The sequence below is a fragment of the Thermobia domestica genome, chromosome 16 (assembly GCF_964235325.1).
Source record: "Thermobia domestica chromosome 16, izTheDome1.hap1.1, whole genome shotgun sequence".
NCBI classification, from domain to species: domain Eukaryota; kingdom Metazoa; phylum Arthropoda; class Insecta; order Zygentoma; family Lepismatidae; genus Thermobia; species Thermobia domestica.
In genome coordinates this window covers 153,360,762-153,379,842 of record NC_137469.1, presented here as the reverse complement: position 1 = coordinate 153,379,842, position 19,081 = coordinate 153,360,762, and the positions used below count along the sequence as shown (strand labels likewise).

The 19,081-nt window shown below is 33.3% G+C and overlaps 1 protein-coding gene across 1 annotated transcript in view; it reads right to left on the bottom strand.

Moving 5' to 3' along the window:
* Window positions 1-19,081, bottom strand: part of LOC145673475 (cytochrome P450 4C1-like) — a 109,930-nt gene that overhangs the window by 75,183 nt on the left and 15,666 nt on the right. Inside the window, exons 3-5 of the mRNA XM_081743204.1 lie at window positions 17,955-18,045; window positions 13,795-13,980; window positions 11,432-11,501 (exon numbers count right to left, since the gene is read on the bottom strand). Of these exons, the coding sequence (XP_081599330.1) occupies window positions 11,432-11,501; window positions 13,795-13,980; window positions 17,955-18,045 (347 nt within the window). The remainder of the gene's footprint in view (window positions 1-11,431; window positions 11,502-13,794; window positions 13,981-17,954; window positions 18,046-19,081) is intronic.

The following is a 19,081-nucleotide window of genomic DNA, read 5'->3' as shown; positions in this document are numbered from 1 at the left end:
TACCATGAGCAATTCGAGTTGCACCTTGATATGCTTCTTGAATAAATTTTGTATTTAATCTTTGCTTGGTCTCCAGGATTTTTAAAACATACTATATAATGATAATTTAACGAAATATCCCGCATTCCCTTTTAATGATGAAAACATTTTGTGTTATAAACATTACACTTATATTTCTATGATTGCTGCCCTTAGTGAAAATATCTACAATTCTATTATCACATTCACGCATCAAAACATCAATAATTGCAAGATGTGGACCCTGTGTTGCTTGAAATTCATCATTTTGAGGTAAACTTTCTTTAAACGTGCAGCAGGAAAGAGTATCATACAAAGGCTGCCATTCACCACAACGCCATACAATATTTTTAAGTAACTTACTGTAATGTTCAAGAGATGTTTTAACAAAATAGGATTTTCTCCAGCCTCTAGGTCCTGCCACCATACATGTAAAAGAAAATTTAAATTCCATTTTTTCTCTCTCTATTATAGGCTTGTTTGAAAATATCATTACACTATTGATGGAAGATTAATCCATGAATTTTCACTTAATGGTAAATCCAACCATTTCACACAGGCTTTATTATTTTTCTTTTGCAAACTTTTTCAATAAGTTATGTATTAGAAAATTGAGTTCTCATCAATTCCTGCTCAGAAAAACGTCCCTGTACGTGTTCTTGTTTGCTGTCTTTTAAGTGGTAGGTTATTGGATTTGTTGGGATACTTTAGCTATATGAAAGATTTCTGTAGTCCAATTACGAGTAAATCCTCTCTGAAATTGTTTTTCAGCTTCCCTATTCGAACATAATCATTAACATTAAGTTTTGGTTTCTTTTCAAATGGTTAAACTTTTTTACAATGCACTGTTGACAATAAATATTGCTCATGTTTTTTGTGGCATCTGCAGGTTTCGTTTTAATCGTTCTATGAATGGTATTATTATATTGTTTTAGTAATTCTTTCAGTATTGCCACTCATTTATAATTAACTTGTAAAGTAAAGCGCCGCCACATAATGTTACGTAATGTTTTGTTGAATCTTTCGACAATTGAATCTTTTATTTCAGTGTATGTGGGATAGTGTTTAATAGCATACTTTTTCATTAATTGAATGAAGTGAGTGTTATAAAATTCCTTGCCTCGATCTGTCTGTAGATATTTAGGACTTATCTGGGTATGTTTTAATACGGACCCAAGAGCTTTAGCAACATTTTCCCCTGTATTTTGTTTCACAGGCACAGCCCATGCTTTTTTACTAAAAGTATCTATAATAGTTAACATACAATTATAACCTTTATTAATTTTTCCTAACCCTTTTAAAATGCTAGAATTCATTTCTACTAGATCGGCTTGCCAAAGATCATGGAGATCTTTGGTGATTACAGTATTCTAAGATAATGCCGTCTTGGCAGGCTTGTGTAATTCATTTACAATTTCTTTTCTTGGCATTCTTACATTTCTATTTAATATTTAAATAACAATTATTTACATATGTCACAATGATTATTATTGTTTACTACCTGATAGTGACCCCATGGTAATGTATGAATATTACAGTCGAGTATATATCGCTTATCATCATAAGGGTCTAATGGTACTTTAGTTATCGATTAGTTAAGATATGTTGTTTCGACTGAAATTGATATGGAGTCTTTTCAATAATTTCATTTTCAAATAGACAGATTTTATAATCGTCAAAAGTGATTTCATTTTTTACCACATTTGTTTTAACACCCTTACATTTTTGTTTCCTTTGAATTGGCAGTTTTTATTGCGTAATTTGTGCTCTTAAGCAAATCACATAAGAGATTGGATTTCCTTTCATTTCGTCCTTCATGATCCCTAAAACTTTCTTGTTTTTCGATGGAATATCATACGGATTAGGTTGACAATGATTTGAGGTATCGAAATATGCAATCATATCTTTTATATCTCTATAAATATCCTCGGTTTTATTGTGGTAAATGAAAGAGTCAGTGTCCATGTCAGCAATTCTAATCTTATCTCCATTTCAGGGTTTCATTATATTATAATGAAATTGATACATTGCTAATTTTGATAACTCTAAAACAGTGGCTCCTACACATATCGGTTTATTTAAAGTAACAGATTTTCTAACATATGAAATAATGCAAGGCTGTCTCCTAACTTTACCCAATTTTGAAATTGATCTTGGGCAACTAACTTTTTAGACTTTTTTAGTCATTAATTAATTTTATGTCTATACGTTTACGTACGTTCTCCATTATCTTTCCGTATACTGAATTATTTAGTAATTTATAGAAATCTTTCTCAAAGTCGGTAGTAGCATTACTCCTACGTACAGCGTTGTCCTCGATGTACGAAGATAAACACTTTGCATCTAGAAACCATAATACTTTGTAAAATTGTAACTCTATAATGTCGTGGTGGAATTTCGTTTGTGTGAACACACGGAAAATCACTATGGTCTTCGTGTGAACTGTTCGAATAATCTAAGTCCACTTCCAGAAAGAAACCCCAATCACTATCAGCGGGGCAATTTATAATTTTGTTCTTGTCTTGCCAATGCTCAGTGTTTTCTTCCCACTGAAATTCACCATATGGCAAATAGTCGATCATTGCCAAACCGTAACCGTAATATATACTATATACGATCATTCATTTTGAGGATCAAAATTATTTAAACAAGAATTGTTAGCTTTCACATACCTTACACCAGATTGTGTATTGCCTCTACGAATCGATTTTCGGTAAACATATACGTATTAACATCGGACAATAATGTGAGTTCCATGGCTTATGTAACATGGCTTGCCATGCCAAACCTGGTGCTGTAAAGCAATTAAGTGGATCAATAGTATAAGCATTTAAACATGTTTTCCGAAAATTTTCCAATATATCTGCTGTGAGAAGTACATCACATTTTAAGTAGAGATCATGGTAGTCTTCTAAAGTTTGACAATTAAACGTATGCCAAATCTCTTGTGCATATTGGCAGTCGTTCTCGGAAATTTGTGTTCCTTCAATTTGTTATCAAACCCTCTTCCGCGGGTAATTCAGTTTCGTTAAATTTATTCAAATCTGTTACGTATTCATACGGATAAACTCACTTACGAAGAATTAAAGGAAACTTCTCTTCCGAAAAATTTTGTTTTGTATATACGTATTGTTCAGGTTTTAATTTTGACACTAAATCCTCGAGACTGTAAGGGAGAAATGTAAACAAGTCAACAAAACGTAACTCAATGGGTCTACCATTAAAATTAAAATGTTTGGATAACATAATATACTTCTCAGTGCTTTGCGCAATAACAGATATATTGCCATGTGTGAAACTTAGTTTTTTCACGAATAAATGTGCACCGTATCCAGATAAATTATGGAAGAATAGAGGAACAAAATTACTTTGTCGTTTAATTAGAAAGTTACAGCTGTTACACATCGTGGCAGTGTATTTTCCAGTTAAATGATTATGATGTCTCACTTTTAAATTTTCATTCATATGATTACTGTTACAAACAGAACATTGAATAGATTGATTATGATCCTGTAGCTGAGTATTTGTTAACGGTAATATTGTTTTTTGCAGATGTAAGACGCCTATTATTTTTTTAATTCCTTCTCCATAGCAGATAGGAAATTGAATGCACATTTTCACTACGATATATAACAGGTTCTGATTTTATATATTGATTTGCACAACATACAATATAAATAAAGCTACATGATATGTGTCCTTGAATTTGTGTCGTATTGGATCCAATTTGTTTATTTATAGGTTTGAGTAAACTTTCAAAATTGGCTACAAGTACGACATCGGGGTGTAGTAATAACTTTAGTTTTCTAAATTTTAAAACATCTCCTAGTTTGGGCATGTTAATTTTTGTTGGAGTGTGTTCTTTACACAATTTCGACCTCCTCCGTGGCTAAGCGGTTAGCGTACGCGCCTTTGGCGTGGGAGGCCCGGGTTCGATTACCGGCGTGAGCTCATGTGGTTCTGATTCCACGTTAATCAGTAGGTCTACGTCTCATATAGCCTCGCTGCAGAACGGGACGTTAAACTAAAAATCAACTCAACTCTTTGCACAATTTCTCATGTTCTAATTTTGATTTATTATAAAACTATAATAAACATCGTCTACAAATAAATATGTGATGATGACTTATTTGACTTCTAACCAAACTATTTAAATTTTTAAATAGGCAATAATGGGAGTTTGAATCTTTCTTTAAATATAACAAATCAATATATTTACTTACAGATCTGTTTTCGTTGACATATAAAGAAAAAAAGTTTCTTTCTCATAATCAATGCCGTATATGTTAATAGAAATTGGTTCGTTAATAAATTTAGAATTATATATATTTTCAAGTGTCTTTATACTTGTTAATTCAACAGGGAATGTTATACCATTTTGTTCAAATAAAGGTAGTAAAGTATTAATATATGGTATATAATTATTTGCACGATGTGCATGATCTTGTGCGAGGTGCAATGCTGCCAGAATACAATACATAAAACATCTATTATCGGTACTTTGAATATTTAAAACACATTATTTAGATAAAATACATTGAGGTGGTTTTATATAAGTTTTTTTTTCTTTTTGACTTTTCAGTAAGGCATTGATATTTTTTATAAGACAATAATGACTATTGAAATTTTCTTCTCAGTACAAGAAATCAATGTGCTTACATACAGATCTGATTTTGCTGACATACAGCGTGATTCAAAATGATGTGAACGATTACAACTTTTTATTAATCATCCAAATAGCTTCAAATCTTACAGTTAAATGCTAAAACGCTCCAAGTTTTTGTGGTAAAAATTAAAATAATCCATCACAAATGTTCTATGTAGGCCCGTTTGTTACCCTGCATACATCTATTCGGTATTCCAATTCCGCCCAGACTCCTTTCAACATGTTTGCATCAACAGTTTGCACTGCAGCAGTCATGCGCTCTTTCAGTTCATTCACATCTTGGGGTAGAGGGGATATGTAGACAATGTCTTTTAGATGTCCCCACTGAAAAAAATCGCAGAGGTTTAAGTCCGGGGATCTTGGTGGCCAACGTAGAAGCTGATTACCATTTTTACCTGACTGCCCAATCCAGTTGTGTGGCAGTCTGTTGTTGAGGAAATTTCTAACATTGTGATGAAAGCGACATGGAGCTCCATCCAATTGACAGATGAAGTTTGCACTGTCATGTTCGAGCTGTGGCATAAGCCACGTAGTAAGCATTTGTAGAAATGTATGTTCAGTCACAGTACCTTCGTCAAAAAAAGTACGGACCATAAATTTTTCAAGACGAAATTGCACAAAACACATTCGTCTTCGGTGAATCACCCACAATTTCACAGATTTGGAGAGGCTTCTCAGTTCCACAAATGTGACAATTTTGTTTATTCAATCTTCCTGTCACATGGAACGTAGCCTCTTTACTGAAACAAAGTTTGACCAAAAAATCATCATCAACACTGCACAACTCTTAAAATGACTCACAAAAAGCCTTGCGACACATGTGATCATTAGGTGTTAAGTGTTGTAACAACTGCATTCGATACGGATACATTTTCAAATGTTTACGAACTGCACGCCAAACAGTTGTTTGAGGCATTTGAAGCTCTTTGCTAACTCTCCTTGTTGACTTTTTTGAGCTGCGTTGGAAACTGGTTCAAACCCTTTCCACATCTGCCTCAGAAGTGGACGGCCTACCGGGCGATTTTTCTTTACAAATGCATCCCGTTCTGTTGAATTTGTGATGCCACTTACGTATGGAGTTCATTGATGGTGGATATTTATAAAATTTTGTGCGTAACTCGCGTTGAACACTGACAACAGACCGACAAACGTGAAACTGTAAAACGCAAAATGGTCACTCTGTAGCACATGCAGCCATCTTGGAACAAATCACTCTGCCACCTAGCGGATAAATTTTAACTTACTACTTTCGTTCCAAACAAAACTTGAGGACAATATTGAAAGTATTTCCATAGAGATTTCATTGTTGATAGAGTATTATCACTTGTAGAACGTTTGCTTATCGTCCACATCATTTTGAACCACGTTGTATAAAGGAAAAAATGTTTCTTTCTCATAATCAATGCCGTATATGTTAATAGAAATTGGTTCGTTAATAAATTTAGAATTAGATATATTTTCAAATTAATTTATGCTTGTTAATTTAATAGGGAATGTTATATCATTTTGTTCAAATAAAGGTAGTAAAGTATTAATATATGGTATAGAATTATTTACACAATGCGCATGATGTTTTGTGGGGTGTATGTTGCTAGAATACAATACATAAAACATATATTATTGGTATTTTGAATATTTAAAACACGGATTTCTTTTTTTTAGCTAAAATCCACTGAGATAGTTTTATATAAGATGATGCAGCTAATGGATCATATTGCTGATTTTAATTTGTAATTCATGATTAGGTTCTGCACATAGAGACCAGCCTGCTTTTTAATTGCTCGGTTTTCTTGCTCCACTAAAATCTTATTAAATATTCTTTCAATTATATCGTTGAAATCAGTAGTAGCTAAAATAATTGCGTTTCCGCTGTTAACGTAAAATCGACACGTAAATCTTGCAAAATTGACATAAAAGGGCTTATCCCCACATTAGCTAATATCATATTCGTAATCAGCATGTTCGAAAATCCTGGAAACACTGTTTACAATTTATACAAGTTTAAATATTTGACTTTTCACGTCGATGGTCAGCACTTTTGCGTCATGTAGTACTAAATGACCTATTGGTAAATCTGGAAACACTCCCACAATATGTTTCACCGTTTAAGAGTTATTCGCGTTTAAATATTTGACCTTTGACGTCGATGGTTAGTACTTTTAGGACATGTAGTACTTGATGACCTACTGCTAAATCTGGAAACACCACCTCAATATGTCTCACCGTTTAAAAGTTATTCGGGTTTAAATATTTGACCTTTGACCTCGATGGTAATTACTTTGGGGGCATGTAGTACTTCATGACCTATTGCTAAATCTGGAAACACCACCTCAATATGTTGCTACTTTTAAAAGTTATTCGGGTTTAAATATTTGACCAGTGCGCTAATCGCCTTATGCCGAATAGTCATATGTTAGTCGTATTTTCTAGTATGCCACTAATCAAGCATCAGAACGACTCTCCATGAAACCCTTGTGGAAACAGCAACTCAATATGTTGACCTAGTAATAATGAAATATTCGCTTTTAACCGATTTAAGGCCCCCGGGTCAAAAACGATCCACTTGCGTATTCTGTTATTGCTAAAGCTTATATATTTGTTCACCGGGTCGTTTTCGACCCAGTATCATAATTAGCCAATGGGAGATCAGTAGAGAGAAATTACACTAAATTCACCAAGAGTAGGTCGAAAACTATCTATTTTACAAATTAAATCAAAATACAAAACAAAAACGATAGGTTTAATACATACGATTTGTTTCACTATGTTTACACACAAGTTTATTATATGGAAATACAAAAAGTCAAGATCTGCGCAAAACAGCTTGAGCCATTTTTAATTCTTAATTTTTCATAAATGACTCACAGTTCCCATCATGTACCGGTCTCTTCTCTAACGTCATCTTAATTGCCCTCAAAGCTATTATTTTTTTATATATCTAAAACTTAATTGGCGGAATGCTAATGGATACTGTTTGATTTTACTAAAGAGCACTATTTTAACTTATTCCTTGGTACGTAATGCACTTGATAAATATTGTTATTTTTTTATTTTTTACTCAGAATAACTACGAGAGAAAAAACATGCAGAAACATGAAAATGCTACATATCTGATTTAACACATTCAGTTAATATAAATTTACTTTTCCTTTATATTTGACTTTATGTTACAGAACTTCTAAAAAAGACGGCAGAACACCTTACACTAATTTAAGAAACGTTTTAAATGGCGTGTTTTATCTTTTCTCGGATAAAAACAGACAAAAATAGATCTCACACACCACTACGTTCCGTTCACTACACCAAAGGACTTTAAAATAACGAAAACAGAAAAAAAATCACTATTGCCATGTCCTATTATTTACACCTTCATTAGGAAAAACAATATTTCACCTTTCTCCAGAGCACATTACTAGTTGACAAGATTATATTTTTTAAATACTTTATTATTTCTTTTACACCTGCGATTAACGTTTAAAGAACAACATCCCGGCTTAGCAATGAAGCTTTTGTGCTATATTACACAGGAAATAAAATGTAGTTATTTGTTACATAGGGAATTAATAAATTTCAGTGTCATACAATTATTTTTTTTAAGCTTTCCAGCTTAAAAGTACTTTTCGATTATCTAGAAAGTATGAATTATGCGTTTTACAACGGTGTAACGCTGAGGTATTCACCGACATTTGATTCTTTGGTAATGAAAAAAATCACTATGTTAGTACCCCAGTAAAAGAAAATAAGTTCTGCTATGTTACATAAGGATGTTGTAGAAACAGGTGTTCGTAGTCTCTGTGTAAATTCTGTAATTTTAGAATAGGGGTTTAAAAAGAGAACGAGTACACCTCAATTATGTTAGTAACCTTTCTGTTATGTTACATATTTGTGTGTTCATAGTCTTATGTAATTTATGCTATATTAAAATAGGGGTAGAAAAATAAGCCAAACTCTTTTATTAGCTCTGCTATGTTACGTAGTCTGCTATATTAAAATAGGAGTGCTGTTAAAATATGTGTTCATAGTCTTATGTAATCTCTAATATGTTAATTAGTAATTTGAAAATATGCTCATAAAAGGGAACGAGCATCCCTAGGCTATGTTACATAAGGGTTAAAAAGTTGGTTGTAACCTTTCTTATACCCCCGTAAAAATCATAATCTCTGCTATGCTATATAGGGATTGAAAAAGTTTACTATACCTGGTCAAATCTCTGCTATGTTAAATAGGGCTTGTAATCTCTGCTTTGTTAAATAGGGCTTGTAATCTCCGCTATGTTAAAGTAGGGGTTGAAAAATAAGCCAACTCTTTTATTAGCTCTGCTATGTTACGTAGTCTGCTATGTTAAAAGGCGGTTGGGAAATGTGTTCATTGTTTTTATCAGATCTGCTATGTTACATAGAGGTTGTAATCTGTGCTATGTTAAATACTGGTTAAAATAGACCATACTCTTTTATAAATAGGGGGTTGCGAAAACAGGTGCTCGTAGTCACTGTGTGATTTTTACTATGTTAAAATAAGGGTTGAAAAAGTGGTCATAAAGAAGAACGAGTTTCAGGAGTGTTCGATTTTCCATAGCTAGGTGATACGCGGGTCATCACGTGTCATGCGACACTGGACTATCGAGTACTTCGGTCCAGGCGGAACCTGGATTGGTCTAATATGAGCCAAATCGGGATTTTTTTCTATTATTTACAATACTTATACATCTGTTTCTGCCTTCGCATGCATGCTTTCACAGTAACGTTTCAGAGTTAAATCAATTTAAAACTCTTCAAGGATATTCATTTGTTTTTCAAATACTTGCAAATAATAAAAATAAGTAAATAAAGCATACAAGACTTATTGAATCCCGTAATCAAAAAATATAGTAATTTGCTATATATACAACGGAATGCAAGAAAGCATTCTTCGTAAACTAATCCAAAGTTTTCCTTGAAATAATGAGTCAGTATTTGCCACGCAAGAAGCAGAAGAAAGTTCCCCCTCTGAGCCTGTCCCTTTCTTCCATTTAGGTTGCTATCAACAGAGTTGATAGTCTGACTCCATATTCTTCCCTCTTTCCCGCTCCCCGCAAGAACATAAAAAACAAGGCAATTCGTAGTCACGAGAAATGCATGATTATATTGTACGTAAGGCCAGACGGTAAAACAACTGTTCTGTGACAACAGCGAACACTAGAAGAGACCAAGCAGAACACGTGAACAGAGAGCAACATCAAACATTGTGACTTATGCTGTCACATCTCTCATGAACCTTAATCAGGGTTGCAAAGTCCATATTAAAATTTAATTAAAATTTGAGTCTTCCTCATTCGTATACAGGAATAAATGTGTATGTTTTTAAAAAAATCTGTGGATTAATGGAAAGCCACGTGACATTGTAGCTACATTACTGAACCGCCCTGAATAAGATCAAAGTTAGAGCCCAAAACCATATCAAGAAATCATTGCTCGATATCTCTTACTGTTTTATTATATGGAGGCAATATTAAAATCCAAAATGCAAACTGATGTCTGTCTTGTTTGGTTGCAATAGATAAATAAAATTTGAGATGAAACAATTCCTTGCAGTACTGAATTGATATATTCTTTCGAAAAGTCGCATTCTATGTCCATTTTATCCTTAATGCTATCAGCGTTGTAACCTGAAATCGCAGATTTTCAGCACTTCCGGTTTCAACTTATAAAAGTCGAGAAATACTCGTTCCTGAGACGCTGAATCTGTGTCAAAAAGCCGCTTTTTGGTATCTCGTACCATTATACTTTGCTACCTGCCAACAGAGGAACGGATGGACAGACTGAATCATTTAATAGACCGACACCTACGCATAGTATAGTTTGGAAATCTAAAAATTGATTTCGTTTAATGCAGTGCTATGTTGTTTTTTCTGTAGCACCCGATTGTTTGCAAAGATTGTCAGTACATAACATGGATAGAATAACGTCCATGGGTGAGTGCCCAATGCTCTTGTTTTCGCGCACCTTATTCTGGTTATATTCCTGGTGGGTACTTATGTAGAATACTAATATGAGTAGTGATTCGAATTGGAGCTGATATTGCAGGTACTCTTTCGTGTTGCATCATTGTTAAACATACGTTTAATTAACCAGCCAAAGTAGACAATTTTCTTAGTCTTTCAAAAATCCCATCGTATTGAGACTGATTGACAGTTTCAATTCTGGATAGTTTCACATCTCCGATTTCCTCTCGTTTTACTGCGAAGGGCTTTAAGGGCGCAATTAGTAATCCACACTTCGCGTCCAATCTTCTATAATCTTGCCTTCTTAATCGAACGTGCACTGCATAAGATTCTTCTGTCTTTCAATTTCCTATCTTTGTTTCGTTTTGTTTTCTTCATTTTATGCATTACGTTCCGTTTTAGTGAAGTATACATTAAATTTATTCACACAGCGTTCAATGTCTTTGTTTTTAAAATTATGTTACCCACCAATTCAATATACTTTGACACAAATGAATGTACAATTATCGATGTCCAAATTATCCACTTTAAAATTTCACTGGAGATAGCAGAGGGATAGTTGCCAACATAAGCTTCTTTTGTTTTCATAGGATTGCCATATTTGGGAATAAAAATTAGACCCATTACGTTTCTACTGTGCCATGTAATATATAGTTACATCACGCGTAAAAATTCATAATTAAATCATCATTAGTAACATCAAATAATGAAATCCAGTTCCAATGAAAGTATATTTTGAAGAATTAAATCATGTAATGTATACCTACTCGTAAACTGCATTCACGTATTCAGATGTTTTACTAGATTGTGCATCTATTTTGGTACCCATAGCAGTTTCTGCAAAAATAAGTAAATATGTAAATAAAATTAATTTACTTTTTGTGTCCAAAAAATATACGATTGTTTATATCTACATTTCAAAGTAACACTTAATTGTATTTCTACCCTATTTCCTGAAATAGATCGATATACAGAGAAAGGGAGAAAGTGAGAGCTAAAATCAGTAGTAACATTAGTAACATTATAATTTTTTCTCGGTTTGCAGTGTGTTCGAGATGAAAAGGAGTGCTTGTATGCAAAGATGGATGACAGTTTTACCTCTCCCATATTTTGTTCTGATTATTGAACCCAAGTAAGAGATACAGTAAAAGAATCAAAGAAGGGAGATGAACACAAATTACTTAAAAGTGGTCTTAATGTAATATTTTGATTTTCATTTTTACAGTTCACATCCTACACAAGTTTTCAGAAATTTATCATCTTCCTTCAACATATACCATGTTACTTCACTAACCTGCATGTATATTTCTCCTCTATTGAGAAAGAAAGAAAAATTTACAGAACTTAAGCTATAGGAGTGACTTGGAACGATCAAAATGTAGTGACTAAGAATGTGCTTATTAACGTCAGAAAATACAGATTTATTGAAATGGTTTGCTCTTCTTTTGAATTCCAGATGTCTTGTGAACACGGGAAGATAACAAGTAGTAGAACATACAGATTAATGGAATTAAGCAACTTTGAAATAAACTTTGTTAAAAATTAGCATCATTAATTTATCTCTCTCTCGGGAACATATAAGCATTTCTCTGTTCCTAAAGAAATTTGATATTCATGTTTAAATCCAAAAGAAGTTCAAATTTTAAGAGACAGATTAATGAATGAAAGATAAGTATTATTTCACAATTTTTTTTTTCAGTTTTACTGTTTATATTGCTATATTCCAAGTTTATGCGATAACTTGGAACACTCCGCATACACATATACATAATATACATAACACGTGGTAACGTCCATACTATGTTTTACGAAGGTACAACTTGATATTTTCGACAAGTATTTAGCTTTCAATTTCTTAATGCATAAATTAACCAATGTTAAAATCTATCTTTAAGTGTTCTAAGAAATCCTACTCTACTCATTATGTGTATGCAGGCTAGTCCTGTATATAAGAGCAAGTATATAAGAGTAATTGTATGAAATTTAGGAACGGATCAGACATACTCATTATTTAATAGGAGAACGACTATGTTTAACTCTTTTAATTCTTTACTGAAGGGAACAAAATAGTGTTTGTTGTCTACTATGAAGGATACTAGCAACGTGCTGCGCAAGGTTTGTGAGAGTTTATCTATTCTTGAGAAACCTATGTTGAAAGGGTGAGTATAAGACAAGGCATCACATAAATTGTAATAATAATAAATATACATTCAAATGCCTTACGGAAAGCCTATAATTAGATACACAATTTTTGGAACAGTTTTGAAGACAAGTGCATACTTCCAAGCTTTAGAAATAGATAGTGGAAGGATTTAAAAAGGGATAGTTGAGTTGAGTTGATTTTAGTTTAGCGTCCCTTTCAGCAGCGAGGCTATATGAGACGTGGACCTACTGATTAACGTGGAATCCGAACCACATGAGCTCCCGCCGGGAATCGAACCCGGGTCTCCCTTAAAAAGGGATAATGTCTTTAACATTAAGTGATTGGATGAGAACTGTGCCAATGAAACAGATATGTTCATTAAACATGACATCTACTAGTAGTGAATCACCAAACGAAGCCAAGAAGAAAGATAGAAGCATTTTATGAGACATGCATAATATCAAACAAAAAAACCTCAACTAGAATCTACATTAGAATCAATAAAATTAGAGGTAATGAAACTCGAAAAGCACTTTGAAGTTTTGACTTATATGACTTCTATAAATTTTCATTAACCAAAAAAATAAAGATTCCTTTCACTTACAAGAAGTCATGTTTGAATATGGAATGTTGTTTTAGTAGTTTGCACGACAAATATTAGAAAAAGGAAAAATGAAATGAAATCTTTGAGTTTTACGTCCCACGGTTATGCCGGTTAGGCTAATGGAGACGGTGATGATGAGTGATGAATGAAATGGTGGAATGAAGAAAGTGGGAGGAAACAGGAGAACCCCGAGAAAACCCACGCACACGGTGTTTGTCCACCACAAAGTTCACTTGGCGGGGACATTAGAAAAAGGAGTAATGCGAAAGTTTATGATCGAGTTCAACGTCTTTATACTTGAAAGAGCAGTTAAATTCGAATATAACATTCGAATAGACCATCAAACTAAAAGAAAAGCTTCAAATTTTTAAACTAAATCTTACCACAGATAATATCCAGAGTACAAGCAGTTATATATGGATACACATTAAATTTGTCATTAACGGTTTCTTTTTCAAGGTTTTCAACAAGAATCCTTGCATTTTCGTTGAAAACATGTAAAAAGTTTTCTAGAATTTTGAAGTGAAATGTTGGAGTTATCATCTTCCTATGAGAATGCCATTTAGCTCCTGAAAGAAAAATAAAATATATTACAGAGGACAAGTAGAGATTGAAAAGTCTATAGCACATGTTTTTCGCGATTTTAAATGTATTTATTCGTCTGACAAATAACTTACTATAAAACTCAGCTAATTTAAAATCACTTATTGCTTGTAAAATATTATATCAACTATTTTGATAAATGTCATATCTCAAAAATCTGACTTTTTCAGACATAAAGAAAGAAATATAATTCCGTAAGGGAAAAGCAGTTAAATATGCAATAACTCTCACCTATTGCAGATAAGTATTATGTGAAATAGGTGACCACTCATTACATATTTAATGCCTTTCCCTCCATAGAATTGTTTTTCTCTCTTTATCTCTGAAAAGTGTGATTTTTGGGTTACCACACTTCATCAAATCGTCGTGGATTATACTTACAGCACATTAACTGCTTTATGGTCATGTCACTTGTCATCTGAATTTTTATATTGATTAAGTCATAAGATGCATTTTAATAAGATTAAGAACGATTTGCTTGTGTATAATTTTGCGAAAAAATTGAATTTCATCATACAAATTTGATATCAACATGAAATGGTAAAGAAATATAATTTTATGGATCAGAAGTGGATCCTAATACAAAATCTTCTTAGCCGAAATCTAAGACATCTGTTAGACATCTATTTAGACATCTGACGTGACATCTAAAATGCAGTTATAAACTACAGGTAGTTGGTATATAAAGCGTATTTCCTGTTGAGCTGCCAGAATAATAGAAAAAACTAATTTCTATGTTTTCAATCAAACTTTTGACATTAACGCCTAGAAAACGTGTCCCTAATGGTGAAAACTAAAATGACGGCAAATATCTACACTTATAGAAGCCTTATTGTTCTTTAGACATAAGTTATCGAAAATGTGATGAGGACACTTCTTTATAAGAAAACTTTTCTTGACACTAGACTATCCAAAATCCGAGCTATTAAAGATACAGCAAACAACTTAAACCGTCCAGCATATGTGTAATCATGTAAGGAAAAGATCGTGACAAACAGGGAAAGACTATATGTATTATCAATAGCAAAGTAAAACTAATAGCAATAGTTCATCTTAACTATATTTGATCTCATAATTACGGAATTTAGCTGCCTGGAAACACGAAGTATTCTCCAGGAGTTATAATTTTCCAATTGGTGTTGTCAACCAATGAAAACTCGTGTGAAATAGTTATTTTGTTTTTAATTTTCTCAATCTGTAGTTCAAAAAACATGAGGTGAACATATAAATATTCCATCTATGATTATAAGCTCTTATGACATTTTGTATATTATATTATGTTATTGTATTACATTTTTACACGAAAGGTAACTGATTCTGGGAAAGAGGTCAAACAAAAACTAGTATTGGGCAGGTTATACATTTTGAGGTATATGCTGAAAATAATCAATCACAAATATATAAAGAAAAAAATCAATCGCAATCTCTTTATTTTAGATTGTTATAACTTATGAACCTTGTAGCTCAGGAATTGTTAAGTGTTTGTACTCATGTCTAAATGATGAATAGATGATAGAAGTAACTTTGTTATTGTTTGTTATTGTCTAATGGTAATCTATATTTGGAGAGATTTTTCTAGTCCTCTCAAATATGTTACGTTTACGATATTTGTCTTATAAAATCTAAAATGTAACTTTGAAGTAACTCTTGTGTGAGTGATGGATCAATTCCATATTTTCTATCGCTGTTTCATAAGTAAAAAAGGAAATTGTGATACTAATAGTTCAAAAATTCGTTCCTTAGCAGTTCATTTGAAATAGTCAATGCGTATTATTTTAGAAGTCAACGAAACGAAATTGCATATCTCTTACAGATATCGAGATTAGTGATAAATGTTTGGGCTTCTCACTCAATTGTAAGGTTTAACGTAATTTGAAAGAGTAATTAAACTTCTTGGAAACATACAATTTTAAGAAATAGATAATGGTATTCGTCGTCTGAGATTCAACACCTAGTATCTCCAATTTTTGCGAATTTCAGTTTTCGATACCATTATAATCAGTATATGATGGCTCACAATTTCGTCAAATATTACACCTATATCACGACAAATGGCTCTGCTATTCCTTCAAAGTATTACCTCATATATACAGGCTGAAGCTAGTTTTTAAAAAGTTTTTTTGTCTCTCCTGTACAATTGGTGAAATTTTACTTACTCAGTATTGAATCTCAGACACGTATTACTAAATAAAAATATTAATATAACCGAGTTTCGTGTAAATTATATATAATGATATAAAATTCGATGAGTCAATTTAATATCAAAATTAGGAACAGCCCATTCTAGAGTCCCTATCCATATTATGTAGTTTTTTTAGGATATACGTGATATACGTGAAAAGGAAACCCATTGTATTGAATTGCATCATTAATTCCGAAATAATAGGCAAACAACAGAACAAACAGGTACTTGAGGAAAACGTACTTCCAGAAACATTTGGAGACTTCTTATTCTCTATACTTCGAAAAGATACCATCGGCAAGGGTTGCTAATATCTTGTAATCGTGTGCTAGAAATACTATCTACAATATCAAATGGAATATGTGAAACTTTCTCTCCTACAAGGAGCGTGAAGAACCATTAACGAAACCAAACTGAGGAGGTCTAACCCTTTATTGACTACTACAGCCAGAACTGCTTGCATGAGATTCTAATTCTAACTTTCCACATCAGTCACCTTGGGACAACGAATGGTTAGTGAGAGAGTCATTAAGGTACATAATCAACCTTCTCTTCCCTTGCGCTTTTCCGTCCTCCCATATTATCTTAATGTACGAGGTATGTTCACTTGAAACACGTTCACACATATATATTAGAACACTACACTAGTTACCAGTTGGTGTGGGATAGAATTTTCACCCGGATAGTAGAAGACGAAACGTGATGCCACTACGTTGAATCAAGTGGAAAACATCAAATATGCACTGGGAATACTCTATATCGGTACATTTAAACCTGAGCAAAACTCGTATTCACTTTTTCTTTCAATTGTCGTGGATCACTTCTACTGGAGTTCAAAGACGAAAACAAAATGTCACTGCAAACCGTTACTATAACATTCTACAGTGTGTTCGAAACACAATAAGAAACAAAAATTGTGACATGCTGAAGTTAGGAAGAAGTACATATATTACACAATAGTGTTACCCTTCAGTTCTCATATGGCAAGCAAATTAGTGGACGATTGAAGTTGGAGCTGTTGGAAGCAGAAACCGTAAACTGCGACTTAGGCCCGTCGTATTGCGACTTCCATTTATTGGAACTTCTAGAATTGCGTTTTAATTCAACTTTTTGACAGTAATGATGAGGTGAAAATCTTGTATAATTCTCATTCAAAAGCCAGTCACTATACTTTCTCGACTGTATTCGCCATCGTATTGTTCGGTCGACACCATAACGCCTGCGAGAAGTTTTAGTTAAAGCTGTGAAACGTGATGATGCTACAACCTCATCTTCCCAGATCACACATTCTTAAGCTTCCTCATATCCCACGAAATGAAAAATCTATTAGTTTAACACAAAAAAGTGACAAGTGTTTAGAATCCTTTGATTTTTATATAAAGACCCTGCTTATAGTGTTTATCCAATTATCCGACAAAATATTGTAATAATCCGAAACTGCCAAGCATGTTATTACAGGTTACAACGCTGGAGCATCCACAAGTAATACACCTTACATAATCGATTATATGTTACGTAAGTTACTGTTACCTGGAATGATGACGTCATATCGCTTACTAAGTCTCCACTAAGTTGTTCTATACTATAATTAGTTTGTGATTTATTGGATTATTTCTATGTTACTCGAAAGTAGCATGTTCGTGTCATATTTTGCATAATTAAGTAGAAAAATATTATTTCAAGTCGATAAGTCACTTCCACACAATAATCAAGTATCATGTTATAACGAATTGAGGCTTAATATATTACTTAGTCTACCTGTACTGGTAAGTAGTCCAGTGCCAAGCCAAGGGTGAAGGAAGTTGTAGAACCATCCTTTATCCAGGTGTTTTGTACTGCCCAACACAATCTAAAAGTAAATAAAATTCTCTTAGACTTAAATAAATTAACTCACTAAAACTTTATTAATAAAATGCAATTAATATTAAAAGGAACAATTATATTTCTATTGGTTTTACTTTCTAAGAGAAAGAACTGAAAACGTTTGAGCGTTCAGAAAACTCTAAGACGTATAGATTTGAAAATCTCTTCGTTTCTTAGCATAATCCTCTTGTACATCAATACTTGCTCCAGCGGTGCTGAAATGCCCTTACGCCAGTAAAATTTATATTTAGGTTGTAACCACAATAACTCCTCGATAGCTGAAATGACGCCAGTATGACTTCGTCAAGTTGGTCTCTTTTTAGATTCGCGAACCAAAGGAAGTCTGAGGAGACAACTGGTGAATAGGGTAAATAAGAAACGGGTTCAAATTTGTACAGATATATAATTGCTATGACTACCGCTGAGGTATGGCCTGGAATACTAACGTATTAGCAGAAAACTCGTCTGGTCAGCGTCTATGGCCTTTTTCCCTGAACTCGAGCTTTCAAAAGGACAAACTAATGTTGTTCTGTGATGAAGTGATCATTTTGAAGGTAATCAAACAATAATACATCTTCAGAATCCAAAAAGCTGATGTCATAACATTTTTACTGAAAGCTTCAACTCTTTCCTTCTTTGGGGTGTAAGATGGAGGGTGGTTTCACTGATTGGATTGTTCTTTAATTTTGGGCTGATAGTGATGAACCCAGTATCCGTACATAGTGATCACAGCAAAAAAAATATCCACATCACACGCAAACAACTTCAAGTTTTTCACTCACCTGGTGTACTGAGTGGGTTTTCATCAAGACATGTTATGAACAAATTAAAGAATAGTCATTGAAGTGGAGACATTCTGGTTCCCAAAATCCCAAAAGATTCAAACCTAACACTCAATTGAAGAAGCATGGTCATTACTTTTTTGGGAATTTGGAGGGAGGTTTGCTCTTACGACTGTTGAAAAGTGAAATACCATCAATAATGATTTCTACGAGGGCAGCTTTTCAGCCCCCGTTAGGCTC